The sequence below is a fragment of the Perissodus microlepis genome, chromosome 10 (genome assembly GCF_051167445.1).
Source record: "Perissodus microlepis isolate ML-2025 ecotype Zambia chromosome 10, ASM5116744v1, whole genome shotgun sequence".
NCBI lineage: Eukaryota > Metazoa > Chordata > Actinopteri > Cichliformes > Cichlidae > Perissodus > Perissodus microlepis.
In genome coordinates this window covers 31,434,457-31,450,306 of record NC_140470.1, presented here as the reverse complement: position 1 = coordinate 31,450,306, position 15,850 = coordinate 31,434,457, and the positions used below count along the sequence as shown (strand labels likewise).

Below are 15,850 nucleotides of genomic sequence, written 5' to 3'. Positions count from 1 at the left end.
CATGATATAGCATGTTCTGACTGAAAGATTTCTGAAAGATTAAAACGCACAGCTCTGCTGTCACTTCCGATATAAATGAAAGCAAAACTAAGCAGCAGTGACATTTGTAACGTTACTGAAGTTGGGCTAGCTGGTGTATAATGATGTGCTACGTGATCGCTAGTGACACAGCTATGTTAGCATAATGCTAACTTTTTTTCCACTTGATAAACGTTAACGTGAGGATTCCCGATGGTTAGGGACAAATGCAATCGCATGGCAGGATGCTGTAAACGGACCAAACTTCAGTCAGGAGAACAACTGAGATAATCCATCCACAATACGAGGTTAGTCATTAATATACTGCTCCTGGGCTGCAGTTACATCGTAAGGTTTTAAAAACTGAGCTTTAAAATGAACAGTGATAATAAAAACCGAGAGGCCGACAGTGATCACTGACTGTTTTTAGGGGCTTGTTGAGATTAAATGGAACAACATACAAAGCATTAAAACATGTTAAAAACACAACAGCCTTATTAAACGCAGAGTAGTTTGGACAGCTGTTGCATTTGTTTATAACTCGACTGTTTGGAAACTGTTCATATTTAAATTATGAGGTTTGGCTTCCTTGAGCGATGTCTTGACACAGGTGGTTTGAGCTGATTCAAGTTAATTCAGTTTCTATTTATAAAGCACCAAATAACAACAACAGTTGCCTAAAGGTGCTTTATATTACACAGTAAAGACCCTTGAATAAAGCATTACTGATGTCTTAGTTTCCACCCTGTTGTACAAATGTAGTCACAGACCCAATGCGTTACATCATTGTAGCTACGTCTGTAATACCCGTAATGTTTTTTTTCCAGTAACTTATTTTTTAAATTCTGTACTATTCAACTTTTACATGCCCCTGATTACCTAAAATATGACCACCTGTTCTATTTTATATGTCTGTTTGAGTCTTCAAGCTATGGGTTATTAAATGAATAAGAAGTAAATAAAGAAATGTGAAAGGAAATGATTTGGGCCGTCAGTATAAAACGTAATAACCAGAGAAGTAAAGTACAAAATAATAAATTCATTTATTTACACTTACTTTTTGTAAATCATGTAATATCAAATATCAGCTAAGATTGAGGCTAAAACTCTGTTTTAAACCCTGAAACAGAATAAGAGGTCCTGCTGTATTTACTTTGATATTTGATGTAACGTCATACATAAAAAGACTTTTTATCTTTGTTTTTCTTTTCTTCACCTCAAAGCTGTAAATAACCGCAATGTGACGATTACTCTGTCCCACCTCTGCACCACACACACACACACACACACACACACACACACACACACACACACACACACACACTGCAATTATGCCTTCCTCCGGGGGAGCCATTACCAGGGAATCCATCTTTTCCTCATTATAATTTAATTGAAGTGCAGAGAGATGCAGACTCATGTTCGAGCTGCCATTTTTCTCCATTTTCCTTCTTTTCTCCTCGTTCATGTTCTCGCCGCTGTTCTGGGTTTCATGTGTTTGATCACATGACTCAGATGTATGTTATGTTGTATAGAACTTTTTATTTTCCCCTGCACGGGTGCCGGGCTCAGCCTAAGAGTCGGGGCGATCCGCTCCTTCATGTTGAGAGCAGCCGGCTGACGTGGTTCAGACGTCCTGTTAGGATGGATGGAGGCTTTTCTGGGCATGCCCACCTAGGAGGAAACCCCGGGGTAGATTATTTATGTCAGCTGACCTGGGAGCACCGTCTAATCAAGCGTGATGTTCAGGTTGTAAATGGTGAACCTGTTTGGAGTCCTGTAACTGAGTATCCACGCCTCGCTCATCACGGCTGGTTTCAAAGTTTGAAACTTCAAAACTGGACTTTACTGACCAATCACGTGGGCAGCGTCTGTCTTTTATATACAGTCTATCGTTAACGTTCTTGAAATGAGCGTTAAAAGATGGTGTCAGGTTGATGTAGACTATTTTTAGAGGAAAACTGTTGTTTTATCTCACCTCCCTTCCCCTCCTCGCTCTTTATTCTATTCAATTCAATTCAATTCAATTCAATTTTATTTATATAGCGCCAAATCACAACAAAAGTCGCCTCAAGGCGCTTCATAGATACAGAGAAAAACCCAACAATCATATGACCCCCTATGAGCAAGCACTTTGGCGACAGTGGGAAGGAAAAACTCCCTTTTAACAGGAAGAAACCTCCGGCAGAACCAGGCTCAGGGAGGGGCGGGGCCATCTGCTGTGATTGGTTGGGGTGAGAGAAGGAAGACAGGATAAAAGACATGCTGTGGAAGAGAGAGAGAGGTTACTAACAGATATGATTCAATGCAGAGAGGTCTATTAACACATAGTGAGTGAGAAAGGTGACTGGAAAGGAAAAACTCAATGCATCATGGGAATCCCCCGGCAGCCTACGTCTATTGCAGCATAACTAAGGGAGGATTCAGGGTCACCTGGTCCAGCCCTAACTATATGCTTTAGCAAAAAGGAAAGTTTTAAGCCTAATCTTAAAAGTAGAGATAGTGTCTGTCTCCCGAATCCAAACTGGAAGCTGGTTCCACAGAAGAGGGGCCTGAAAACTGAAGGCTCTGCCTCCCATTCTACTTTTAAATACTCTAGGAACAACAAGTAGGCCTGCAGAGCGAGAGCGAAGTGCTCTAATAGGGTGATATGGTACTACAAGGTCATTAAGATAAGATGGGGCCTGATTATTTAAGACCTTGTATGTGAGGAGCAGGATTTTGAATTCAATTCTGGATTTAACAGGAAGCCAATGAAGGGAAGCCAAAACAGGAGAAATATGCTCTCTCCTTCTAGTCCCTGTCAGTACTCTTGCTGCAGCATTTTGGATTAGCTGAAGGCTTTTCAGTGAGTTTTTTGGACATCCTGATAATAATGAATTACAGTCGTCCAGCCTGGAAGTAATAAATGCATGAACTAGTTTTTCAGCGTCACTCTGAGACAGGATATTTCTAATTTTAGAGATGTTGCGCAAATGGAAGAAAGCAGTCTTACATATTTGTTTAATATGTGCGTTGAAGGACATGTCCTGGTCAAAAATGACTCCAAGGTTCCTCACAGCGTTACTGGAGGCCAAGGTAATGCCATCCAGAGTATGAATCTGGTTAGATACCATATTTCTAAGATTTTCAGGGCCGAGTACAATAACCTCAGTTTGATCTGAATTAAGAAGCAGAAAGTTAGCGGCCATCCAGGTCTTTATGTCTTTAAGACATTCCTGCAGTTTAACTAATTGGTGTGTGTTATCTGGCTTCATGGACAGACAGAGCTGGGTGTCATCTGCATAGCAGTGAAAATGTTTGCTATGTCTTCCAATGATGCTGCCTAAGGGAAGCATGTATAATGTAAACAGAATTGGTCCTAGCACTGAACCCTGTGGAAATCCATAATTAACCTCAGTGTGTGAAGAGGACTCTCCATTTACATGCACAAATTGGAGTCTATTAGATAGATATGATACAAACCACTGCAGTGCAGTACCTGTAATACCTACAGCATGTTCTAATCGCTCTAATAGGATATTATGGTCGACAGTATCGAACGCTGCACTGAGGTCTAGCAGGACAAGCACAGAGATGAGTCCACTGTCAGAGGCCATAAGAAGATCATTTGTAACCTTCACTAAAGCTGTTTCTGTGCTGTGATGAGCTCTGAAACCTGACTGAAACTCTTCAAATAAACCATTCCTCTGCAGATGATCTGTTAGCTGTTTGACAACTACTCTTTCAAGGATGTTTGATATGAAAGGAAGGTTGGAGATTGGCCTATAATTAGCTAAGACTGCTGGGTCTAGAGATGGCTTTTTGAGTAAAGGTTTAACTACAGCCAGCTTGAAGGCCTGTGGTACATAGCCGACCATTAGAGATAGGTTGATCATATTTAAGATCGAAGAATTAATTAATGGCAGGACTTCTTTGAGCAGTTTTGTCATTGCTGCTAGGCTAATGTCTGTCTAAACAGCCCCTTTTTCACTTCATGCCACCCTTCACTCATGAAATAAACAGCTTCCTTTTGCATTTAAAGAGCTGCTTTTAGGTTTTTGTGTCAGTGTGTGGGCAGTTTTTCTCTGAAATGGAAGCGCTTCAGAGCTACGAGCAGCGTTTAGCTTCTCAGAGAGGGCATTTGTGAGCTAACACACCTACACCGCTGGATTTATGACAAGTGGAGTCACAATCTGCACAAACCGAGAAGAGTTAAAGGCCGAGTGAGTGCGGAGCTGCTCCGGCTGTTGTTCCGTGCGTTTAGCCGGATGTAAAGAGTCTCGTGGTGGTGCCGGACCTACACCTCATTTTCCCACCTCGCCTTCGTCTTACTCAGCGGGTCAGCGTGCAGATCTCTGCATTTCCAGACTGACAGATATGCGAGTCACGGCTGCTTCCTAATGCCCTCCTTCATTCCCTCTGAAACATTACCCATAATTCTTTGTCCTCGTCTCTGTCTGCCTCATTTTTTTCACATTGAGTCACCATGTAGGGTTCATACTCAATAAATCACGCTGCGCTGTCCGACCACAGGAATAACAGCCCTCGCCAGCATACTCTGTCTCTCTCTGTCTGCCTGCTTCTGTCTTTACGGCTCGTCGTCGGTATTTAAAGTCTCTCTGTTCTGTCTTCTTCTCTCACCACACATATTTTTCTCTCCCCGTGGCCATTAAAAAACTCCCACAGGAATCCATGACTCTCAAACCTCACGCATAAATATCAGATTCTTGTGTTTCTACTCTTTGAATTTATTTGTTTCTAGTTACTGTTACTTGTTTACCATCAGACTAACTTTGTTCTTACTTCTGTACAAAAATTCTTCTTTTTACCGCAAAGAGAGATTTTTGTTTGGAAAAGAACCCACACAGTGTCTTTGAACACTGCTCTCAGCTCAGCTCTGTTTGGGCTGATAGATGTGTATCAATGTAAGCCCCGCCCCCTTCCCCCCTAATCAAAGCCCCGCCCCCACTCCATACATACATCCATACGATAATAATACAAACAATGATGAAGTCTGTGAAGGTTCTCAGTCATCCAGGTCATCGTAGTCAAAGGAGCTTGCAAAGAAAAGCGTCTGGACTTCTTAAAGTAACTTAAAGAAGTCCAGACGCTTTTCTTTGCAAGCTCCTTTGACTAACAATGATGAAGTTTTTCTCTCATTGCAATGTCTCAGCCCCACCCTCATTCTCCCTCTGAAGCCCCGCCCCTTTCCGAAGCCCCGCCCCTCTCCCCACAAAGACGCATTCAGAAAAAAAACACTTGACAACTGTTGACAACACCTCGGTAACACAAATGCTAACCATACCTTTGTTTTAAGAGGTAAAATTACTGCTTTTTTCAATGGAGTCTGGTGCAGGGTGGTGGCTTCATATCTCTGTCAGGAAGGTACGGTGATATTGAGTCCTTTAGGTCTTTCTGCCTCTACCTGAGGACATGGCTGACTGCCACCTGCTGCAGGTAACATGCTCTATATAAGCCCACCGTCCCCCACAGAGGGAGAACACGTTACCCACTTTACTTTTGTTTTTACGTTGTTATATAATAGAGGAGACAAAGCTGAAAACTGTTAATCCTGACACATGGACTCGCACCTGTATTGGATTTGGACATTGCTCAGTCTGTTGCCGTGTATAACCATCGGTTCCTCTCTGGTGTTTTTCCTCTCAGAGCAGCACAGAGCGCTCTGACGTCCGCTGATCATGAAGTCCAGGAAGTGTGAGAGTACACGATCCCTTTGGTTTCTCACCGCCCGGCTGGATCCTTTCAGAGGACTGAAGTGTTAACTGTCCGTGGCAGTTTTATGGCCCTGCTCTGTGCTCGCTCTGGACCGCTTTAACTGGGAATTGACTGTGGAGGAGAATTTGCTGAGATATTTTTGGTATCAAATGTCGTTAAATCACAGCTTCTTCCCGTTTTGAAGCTCTCGCTCATCGTGTTGCTCTGCAAACGCCTCCTCTTTTTGCTTTTGGCTAATTGTTTTTGTGAAATTCGACTCACTACTCCGGTGGTTACTCATTTAACACGAGTTGTTTAGTGTTATGTTTAATGACATTCAGCTATTTAATGGTGCTGATAAGATGATACAAATGTGACTCTGACACATCAGCATGCTTCACAATAAAAAAACAAATCCAGGCTTTCTCTGCCAGCAGCGCTGAGTAACATGCTTGGATGTCACACTGTTCCACAATCATGGTAAAAAAAAAAACATAGATGTAGCTTCCAGGTCACACAAATAAAACGTGGAAGTGCTTAAAAACCTGCATTCTACTTGTAGCCCACCAGGGGGCGATTGCAAATAAACTATAGACATCTATGAGGAAACCACTTTCTGTCTGTCCTGAGTTCATGGACTGAATCATTTGTTTTGGGTCAAACTGAATAAAAAAATAAATACTTTATAAATCTTCATCGTTCCACGTGTCACACAGGATTAGCTGTGGTCATTTCCAATCACTTATTGACTAACGTCTTACCTATCACATATCACAAAGTTGTTTCATAGGTAGACCCGCCCCTTCTGGTCACATTAGTTCCATGCGGCCAAGATGGGGTTGGCATAAATGCTCGTCTTGAGGCTTAAAAACAGGACTTAAGACACCAGAGGATGAGGTTACGGTAGCTACATCCAGACATCCATTGTCTGTGATCTGGGTTCAGCTCACTGGGGCAGCAATCTGAGCAGAGAAGCCCAGATGTTCCTCACCCCACCACCTCCTACAGCTCATTAGGATGTTTCCAGCCCAGTCGACAGATATAAAGAGTCTGCCCTGGGGCCTCCTGCTGGTACGACATGCCCGAATACCTCACCAACAAGGCATCCAGGAGGTATCCTAGTCAGATGTCCAAGCCACCCTAACTGCCTCCTTTCGATGTGGAGGAGGAGCCGCTCCACTGCTGATCCTATTTCTAAGGGAGAGGTCAGCCACCCTTCAGACAAAGCTCATTGCGCCGCTCATATCTGCGATCCGTCTGTTAGTCTCACGCTCCACCCATTTCTGGCTGATAGCCACGGTCTCAGACTTGGAGGTGCTTATCCTCGTTCCATAAGAACTATGAACAGAATCGATGACAAAGAAGCAGCCTGGCGGCGTCCAACACCCACCAGGAACGAGTCCGACTTCCTGCCGGTGATTTGGATTTTAATATCATCACGATTTTGGCTTCACATGAATAAATGTCTTGTCTCCCTCCCCTCACCCCCAACTGGTCTTTGCAGATGCCCGCCCCTCCCTGAGGCTGGTTCTGTCGAAGGTTTCTTCCTGTTAAAACTGAGTTTTTCCTTCCCACTGGCACCAAAGTGCTTGTTCATAGAGCGTCTGATTGTTGAGGTTTTCTCTGTCTTATTTTACGGTCTTTACATTTGAATTGAAAATACCTTCAGAAATCTTGAATTGAATTGAAGATGAAGAGTCGATATTGAAGTTCTGTGAAAAGAATAAAATCAAAAACAAATCAAGTGCTCCTTAAATCAGCTGCTGATGATGCACCCACACGAGCCAATCACAGATGCCCTCTGAAGTTTCCTGTATGGAGCCTGGATGATTAACGCCACATTAAAATACAACAAAAATCAAAGTTAGCTATTCAAACACACCACAAAGCGCAGGATAAAGTAAGACACGAACATGAAAGCGGGTATCGGTCCAGCTCACACAGAGGCTCTGAAATAAAAAAAATACATGACCGGTAAACACAACAAGTAACAACGGCTTCAGGAAAACAGTCACCATAGTGGACAAAAGGTGTTTTTGGTTTTAGAAGCAGACGTCACAGACGGCTCACAGCTGCTGAACGCTGTGCTTTGAAGCAAAGTCTAAAGTCTTTCACTCATCGTATCAGCACGAAGGGCGAGAACAAAACTCACAGCGATGCACTTACAGGTCGGAGAACGAACACCTTTAGTGTCTGCAGAGGTTAAGTAACGGGAAGTGAAGGTGAAAGCAGCATAATGTTTGCGTCACAGTGGCGTGGAAACATGCCTGTCACTGAAATCAGTAAAAAAAATAATCATGTGACCTCAGAATTGATCAGGATATCGGTGATAGTCGTGCAGCCGCGGCTCTCTGTGGGGAGGAGAGTCTTCTTCTGAAGTCGTCACGGAAACACACACACTGACTCTACACTTGGTGTGCGTGTGTGTGTCTGTGCGTGTGTGTGTGTCCTTTGCCCTTCAGCTCTCCTTCACCCCCCTCCTTCCTTCCTGCCGCTGCTGTCTTTACATCGATGCCCCCCTCAGGTCACTAACTGCTGTTACTCACATAATGATGGGGGATGCTGCCTGGTTGCCATGGTGATACTCACTTTGGGGGTATGTATGTTTGTTAGAGGGAGAGAGAGAGATTTGTCTTGGCAACCTCTTTTTGTGTGTGTGTGTTACAGTCTGAGCAACCGAGCTGCTGGACAGAATAATGGAAACAGCGGCGTCCTCTCAGAGCTTCGTGCTCTTTTCCTTTTTCACCTTTGAAACAAACAAAGGTGCGCTGTCACATCACCCTGTGTTTACTGGACCATGTCACACACCTGTACTGCACCTCCTCCCTGATCCTGATCATTTATCTTCCCCCACATATCGTCAGGGTTTTAGCTTCATGTGAGCATCTGTGCTAATCAGATGGAGACGGCGTCTCCTCTGGAGCTTCTTCCTGTTTTAAACATGATAACAGAGCACTGCATAACCCCACTGTTGTTAATGACAGCCGTGGCTCTTCAGTGAAAGACTGTGATCAGCCTGGCCCTCATGTTTGCAGTATAACATCTCATATATGTCAGTCTTTACAAGAGCTAGGACATGGACATGTGTCCTGTGCACCATATATACTCTGTATCATATAATATATACTGTTTGCCGTGTATAAAATATGTTATATATCTATATATTCAGTTATTTTAGGAAACTCTTTCACAAGTACAAACTACTGCCAACACCTGGCTAATGCACTCTGATTAGGGATGGGTATCGTTTAGGTTTTATCAGATACCGGTACTTTTGAAACGGTGCCGGTGCTTAAAGAATGGAGAACACAAACTTTGTCCAAAAACCTCTTATGTTTTTATTTTTAGCAGTCTCTTTTTTTCTGCAAAATGATAACCAAGTTAGCCTTTTCTGTTAATACAACATACCTCCTTTGGTTGGAACCGATGCTTAAAGAATGGAAAACACAAACTTTGTCCTAAAACCTCTCATGTTTAGCTGGGGTTTTTTTGTAAAAAACAAAAACATAACAAGTTAGCTTTTTCTGCAGCTATACGGCATATATGGTATCACTCTATCAAACAAGAAGACAGCCGCATGTAACTACGACGGTGTTTGCTAGTTCACCTTACATGCATTAATGTAATAACGTGGTTAGCCTACTCAACGTAAATTACACACGAACAACATTAAGCTACTCACGCAGAGAAGAACGGCTGCTGCTGCATCATCATCCTCATCATTTCTGCTACACTGGCAGGGCTAGGGGCCAGGACTCTCCTCTTCGGGTTCTTGGGGGATGTTGCTAACTCCGGGTCCGATAACAGGCACCACATCTGCAGTAGATGTGCACGGTGTGAGGTCTTGCAGCAAGCTATCAAATACGGTGCATTTTTCGGCTTTTAAAAAAACGTGTGTCGCCAGGTGTTTCATCAGATTCGAGGAGTTACCTCCTTTGCACAGTATCACCTTAAAGCACTTGTTGCAGGCTGCTGAGTTTGCATCTTTTGCTGTGAAGCACAGACTTTTCACCGCTTCGCTTTGGGCATTTTTAATCTGTAGCTCTGCTCTAAAAGAACGTACGTACCTGGGCCCGCCTACTACGCTTGCAAAGGTAAAATGATTGGCTGGAATCCAAAGTGTATGACATCTCAGGGGGGAAAAAAAGCACCGAAATGTGCGCTGCTTTTCGGTCTGGTTACTACCGTTTATGTGCCATAATGGCACCGGATACCGGTACTCATCCCTAACTCTTATTACATTAACCATTTATAAATTAAAGATGGTGGCCAGCTAATGAGGCTGGTAAGAAGAACATTTTTGAGATAAGGTCAAACATATTTACTCTTTTTAAATGATCTTAGTGATTAACCATTTATAAGGTGACTTTAAGAACCATCTCCTATTTTTATTCCTGGAAGATTTTCTGTTAAAAATAAGACAAAGAAGTCCTGATGTCCTTCTTAGGTCTTAAATTTGGCTTCCCTGTTGTTAAAAGCTCTGAAATGGATGCAGTGGTTGAAATCATGTGATAAAATAGCTGTTTACTGTGATGGATGTAAATCCATCTTGGAAAATGATGGCCATTTTTGAAAATTCTGATGGGATATACCAAATGATTAGCTCTGTAGGGAAAAACAGTGACTGTTTTTAAGAGCTCTGGTTCTTTATGTGTCCTCTCTGATAAACAGTTTAAAGAATTGATCCTCAAACCAAAAAATCCCTCCAGAAGTCCAAGCCTGGCCAAATAACGGGAGTTTTCCCTGACAGCTAATTCCCATTTGGCTAAGCGGGCTGCATCAGACAAAGCTGGATTTATTCTGGCATGTTAGCTAATGCTAGCTAATGTTTGCTCGATACCCAAAGCAGCAGTTAGCCGGGTTCAAATGCTACGTTCTATTTTTCTTGGAAGCCAGACTTCAGAGCTTGGAGTGATGGCAATCCCAAGTTGAGTGTCTCCACTAGTAAAGTCGGAAAAGCAGGATTTATTTTGCTCCTTAGCGACGTGCAACCATTTGTGCATCGCTAGCAATCCAGTGATAGTTTGCTAGCAATGCTGGTGATGTTTTTTTTTTTTAAATGTTTATCAGTAAAAACCGCTGCTGCAGCACGTTCAGGGAAACACCCTGACCCACACTCTGCGTATGTCTCACTCAGCCACAAATACACAACAGTGGCAGCACGGGTTACATGTTTTACAGTTTTGCTAATGTTTACGTGCACTGCCGCCATCTTGGATTGTGAAGTCGGGGTTGGTGGGGCTGCTCCAACACTCTGAGAGGGAAGTCTATTTTCAGTTCCAGTATAAAATTCCAGTTGAGAACTTGGAAATTAGGCTTAAAAAGTAACGGCTTTGCTGTCATTAGCTTGTGAAGCCGGGACGCTGGTTGATTTCAGGCTACGAAAGGTCTGTTTGTCCTTCACACTCTTCCTTCCCTGTGCATTGAAATTTCCATGATGAGACGAGAGCTTTCTCCTGATTGGACACGCAGAGAAAACTGATGTTCTGGATTGAATGTGATTACTTGATGAGCTTCATCAGTCCTCTCGTCATTCATCCCCTGCTGCCTCTTCATCAAACATCTTCTCTTTTCTTCTCCCGTCCTCGTGCGTGATAAACCGCTCACACACAAACACACGCGGAGCTGTTTCTAGGTCACGAGGGCTTATATGAATAATAAACAGCTGTCTGCTTTAAAGAGAATTATTTATAGAGGCCTTGAATGAGCGACATAGACACACTCTTCATCGCTTTCTCTCCACCTTAAACGCCTCCTCCTCGACTTTCTCCGTATTGTTGTCTTCATTATCTGTTATCGCTTTATTTCCCGGCCTCGCCGTGTTTGTTTCTGCCTCCAGGAATTCTCTCTGATGCTGATACTGCTGTACCTGTCATATACAGGAAGCTGTAGTAGTAGTAGTAACTGTAGTATCAGACTGTGTTTTACACCTTCCATCTGTTTTTCATCTGGATTTCCTGGTTCAGACCTGAGTATCCAGGCCATACACAGCCCGGCAGTTATGAGAAATTAAAATGTTAACCCCAGCAGCATCAAACAACAAGTGGAGGAAGAAATTAGTGTCGGAGTCAATTAATATCAGCCAGCCACGTCGCCTAGAGCTGAATCCATGCCGAGATGCTGACTCCCCAGTTTACAGCGAGAGAGCGCCACATTAACACATACATCAGAGTCTGCAGTCATTCATAATTAGCGAAACTCATTTTCCCCTCTTGACCGACTGGTGGTTGCATCACAACACGCAATAAACATGTTTATTTATGCTGTAAAGTGTCTCCAGTGGACGTTAGAGGAACTGCGGGTTTTAGTTATTTCTGTTTGTATAATCATGAACTCAGCAGGCACTGGGGTTGGATCGATCCCAGTATCGATATTAGTATTAATACCACTGTTGGTATCGGTATCAGATCGATACTGGTGTCATAGGACCGATACTTTGTTTCTGTTCAGCAAGTTTAGCATGTAGCCGTCTGAACTGTGTTAAATATTTTCTTTTAGAAATGAAAAAATGTACCTCACACCTTCCTGTGTTGACTGTCACGTCTATTTAAAGCCTACAGCACATTTAAACAAAGCTGACCCAAAAACGTCAGAGATGGGCTCAGTTTCAAAATCCATGAAAAGCCGAATGATGTGTTTTATTGGGTTAAATGATTATTGTGGAAAGTAAAAACCAGTGATTTAGTGTTCAGAATTTGACAAACCGATGATGACTCATCTTATAAATCATGACACACTGCTCTCCCCTAAGTTGCTGCCCTTATAGGGTAAAAGTCATCAGTATTGGTATCGGCAGAGCTGGCCCTGTATGGATGGAAGATGGAAAAACTGACCTTCCAAAATAAATCTGGAGTCCTACGAGGTCACGCTCCGACTGGCACAAGTTTAAAGAAACAGTCTTACAGCTGGAAGATCTGCTGACAGGAGCTGTAATCTGTTAATCTGTGAGGAAAGTGAAAATGTAGCAGTGAGGAGAGGAGGAGATGTGGTGATGCATAAACAGAGAGAGAAACAGGAAGCAGAGAGTGACTCTGCAGAAACAGACAGGATGGCGGGCGGGGAGCTGAGGTCAGCAGGAAGTCAGACGCTGGCCAGACTAAAGCTTTGGGCTGAAACAGCATGATGTCATGTGGACTGAGCCCTCATGGTAATCCCAAACATCCACACACACACTTTAACAGAACACACACTCAAGGCAGCTGCAAATCCACCAATCAAACTAAAAGTATCTCACATTCAGGCAGGTGAGTGCGGCTCACAAACTGACGAGATCAGGCTCTTAGTCCTGAGGAAAATTAAAATTAAAACTATTTAATCTGCGTCATATGTTGCTATTATTTTTGATTAAGGAAACCTGATAAATAAGACAATAATCAGCTTCTGAGTTAGTCACTTCTATGATTTAGAAGAAGTCTGTAGTAATCCCGTGTGTTGCTGTCTGGTTTATAATCTCCTGATAAATTTCTCAGCCCAGCATCTCATATCCTTCAATAATCTGTTTCTGCTGCTTCCTGCTGGTTCCCAGTTTGTTCGCCTCACGCACAGGTTAGCTGGAAGTGGTCGGGCATGTAACACAGCAGCTTTGCATGACTCACAGTTCAAAAAAATCCTTCTTTATCTGACACTCAGCCCCTCAGTTCATCCTCTGTCCAAACAAGCTGTTTTGAGTCCTCCCCCATCTTTAAAGTGACTTTCTTCTTATTGGCTGCCCCTCATAAACAGTCTGAACAGCAGGTAGGCGGGGCTTCTGTGCACAATATGGCCACATTTGGGACATTAACCCCTCTGTGACATCAGGCAGTGAGTAGAGTAAGAAAAAACTCGGCGTTTGGAGGAGCCTGAGTGTTTGGCTCACTGCGATTCTTTGGACTTGCCTCATTAGAGTATAAGCTCCTGTCTACACGTGTCTACACGTCTGCTTCCTTTTTATTTGTCAAACATGTTTCACTGCAGTTATTTTCTGTTATCGTATTTTTAACAGCACATGGATGTTTTTGGATGCAGTACCGTGATTGGCCACTAGCACTGCTGTGGCGCTCTGCTCAAAGATAAATTTAAACAAATCGCAGCGTCGTGGAAACAGCAGTGTGGCTGTGTTTTATGCAGTTGGTTCTTTCTGACCTTTCGTGCAGATTACTGGGTTTTATTTTATTTGCTTCGCTGCAGGGTTACAGCAGGACTTTCAATCTGGAGATGCAGGCTAAGCTGTAATCTCTGTCACCTTCATTCAGCCTCAGCGGAGAGGTCAGAGGTGGCTGTGAGGAGGCACCAGTTTAATTTGTTTTTCATAATTCGGGGAGTGCTCAGTGCACGTTCGTGTCTCTGCAGCTCCTGTGTGTCTCGGCGTGTATTTGAGGAAAGCACAGTTTTAGAAGCAGACAGTCAGAAGATGCATTATCTCAGTTCTTCAAAGGGCGGCTCCTCCTTCAGTCAAACCAAATAATCAGGACGGTCTTTGAAGCTGTGCTGACGGCTGGAGTCGCCGGCCTGTGAACCTCCCTCGTCGTGCAGCAGCTCGTCTGTTATCTGCTGCAAAACTGTTTCGGGGGATGGGGCCTGCCTGACAGGGCTCGCCACAGAGAAGGCTGATGGGAGTTTTTAAGAGCACTCTCTGGTTCATGCAGTGGCTGGAGGTTTGTGCTGTGAGTTGTTTTGGAAAGAAAGTGTTGCTCCCTAACAACAGGCTGAAAAGCAGCACGAGTGTCTGCGTGCACGTGAGCACAGCGACCAGTAAACAGAGCTGTGAAGAGACCGGACGCCGAGGTCTCATTGTTTTTACAAACCCAAACAAAGAGTTTGAGTCGTTGGGTCGAGAAGTTTCTGGGGCTCAGACTTAAGCAAAGAACAAATGAAAAACTCGAGTTTTAACGTTGCACAGAGAACAGAAAGGCGGGACTCAAACTGTGCTTCTCGCCCCCAAATGTGGGTTTTTCTTCTGTTCTCCTGGAGAAACTTCACCGAACGTGCACGGCAGGAAAAGCAAAAATAAATACTCGAGTAAAATACAGTTACCTGAACATTGTCTTAAGTGGAGTAACAAAGTATTTGTACCTCGTTACTTGTGTCTAATTAGCACTCTGTCTGTGTTTCTAACAGGGCCTTGTACACATACGAGGATGAAAGCAACGACCTGACGCTGGCGGCGTCCGGAGGTAAGTCTCTGCTGATGTGACTCCCTCTCCCGTCCCGTCGCTGACATCATTTCTGTGTTTTTAATGAAAAAGGTTTTAATGGCGAGCGTTCAGATTGGCTCCAATTTGCTTGTGCAGACCGGTGGCTGTAAATCACGATGAGCAGCGTCTGCTGCAGCTTTGGGGGTAAAAACAATCATGCTCTTTGTCTCCTGATTGTTACTGAGCCATCAGAGAGATTCATTATCATTTCTGCTAATGATGCGCTGCAGGATCATTACAGAGTAATGGCACCCCTCCTGATTCGATGCTCGCTGTCACTGTATGTGTTGTGTGTCGTTTGTTAGCCAGGATTTAGCAAATGTGCGCACGGTGGTTAATGTTAAGCATCAGAAGCAGAGTGAAAGTCCAAATCTGGCTCGATTCACACACATCCATTCAGAGACAGCTTTGACCTGTGTGCATGTTTACTCTGGCAACACAGACTCAGCAGTTTGTGAAATACTCACCATTTTATCTTATTTTAATTTTTTCATATTCTTGGGCACGAAAATGCTTCTTTATTCTCAGTTAAATAAACCGAAAAACCCACTGATGTGTGTCCTTGTGCACAAAGCAAAGAGGAAAACGTTCACATATGCGGGGCTGGGGGTGGGGGGTAGTTTGAGCCCATTGCTGATTGGATTTGTTTACACTGGTTTTGGTCTACACACTCACCCCACAAGCAGAGAGTAGGCTACAGTTAAGTAATAAAAACTGATCTTTTGAATGTAGCTAAACATCTGCGTAAAGCACAGCTGAGGACCCAGATAAGACCAAATAACACTACAGGCTGTCCTTAGTTTGCCTGACTGGAAATTTGATACAAAGTAAATATATGTAAAGAAGGAAAAATCATTTAAATTAATAAATACTTAAAGAAACTGACAGTGGTTTAAAGGATGAATCTGAATTTCAGTCATAATCTACGTGAGACTCGGTAACCTCCTGCTGCTCTCCTCTGCTCT

The 15,850-nt window shown here is 43.5% G+C and overlaps 1 protein-coding gene across 6 annotated transcripts in view; it reads left to right on the top strand.

Annotated features, from left to right (window-relative positions):
• Positions 1 to 15,850, top strand: part of dbn1 (drebrin 1) — a 118,631-nt gene that overhangs the window by 80,618 nt on the left and 22,163 nt on the right. For all 6 annotated transcript variants that reach the window (XM_084940983.1, XM_084940987.1, XM_084940986.1 and 3 more), the window contains exon 2: positions 14,809 to 14,864. In XM_084940983.1, the coding sequence (XP_084797109.1) occupies positions 14,809 to 14,864 (56 nt within the window). The remainder of the gene's footprint in view (positions 1 to 14,808; positions 14,865 to 15,850) is intronic.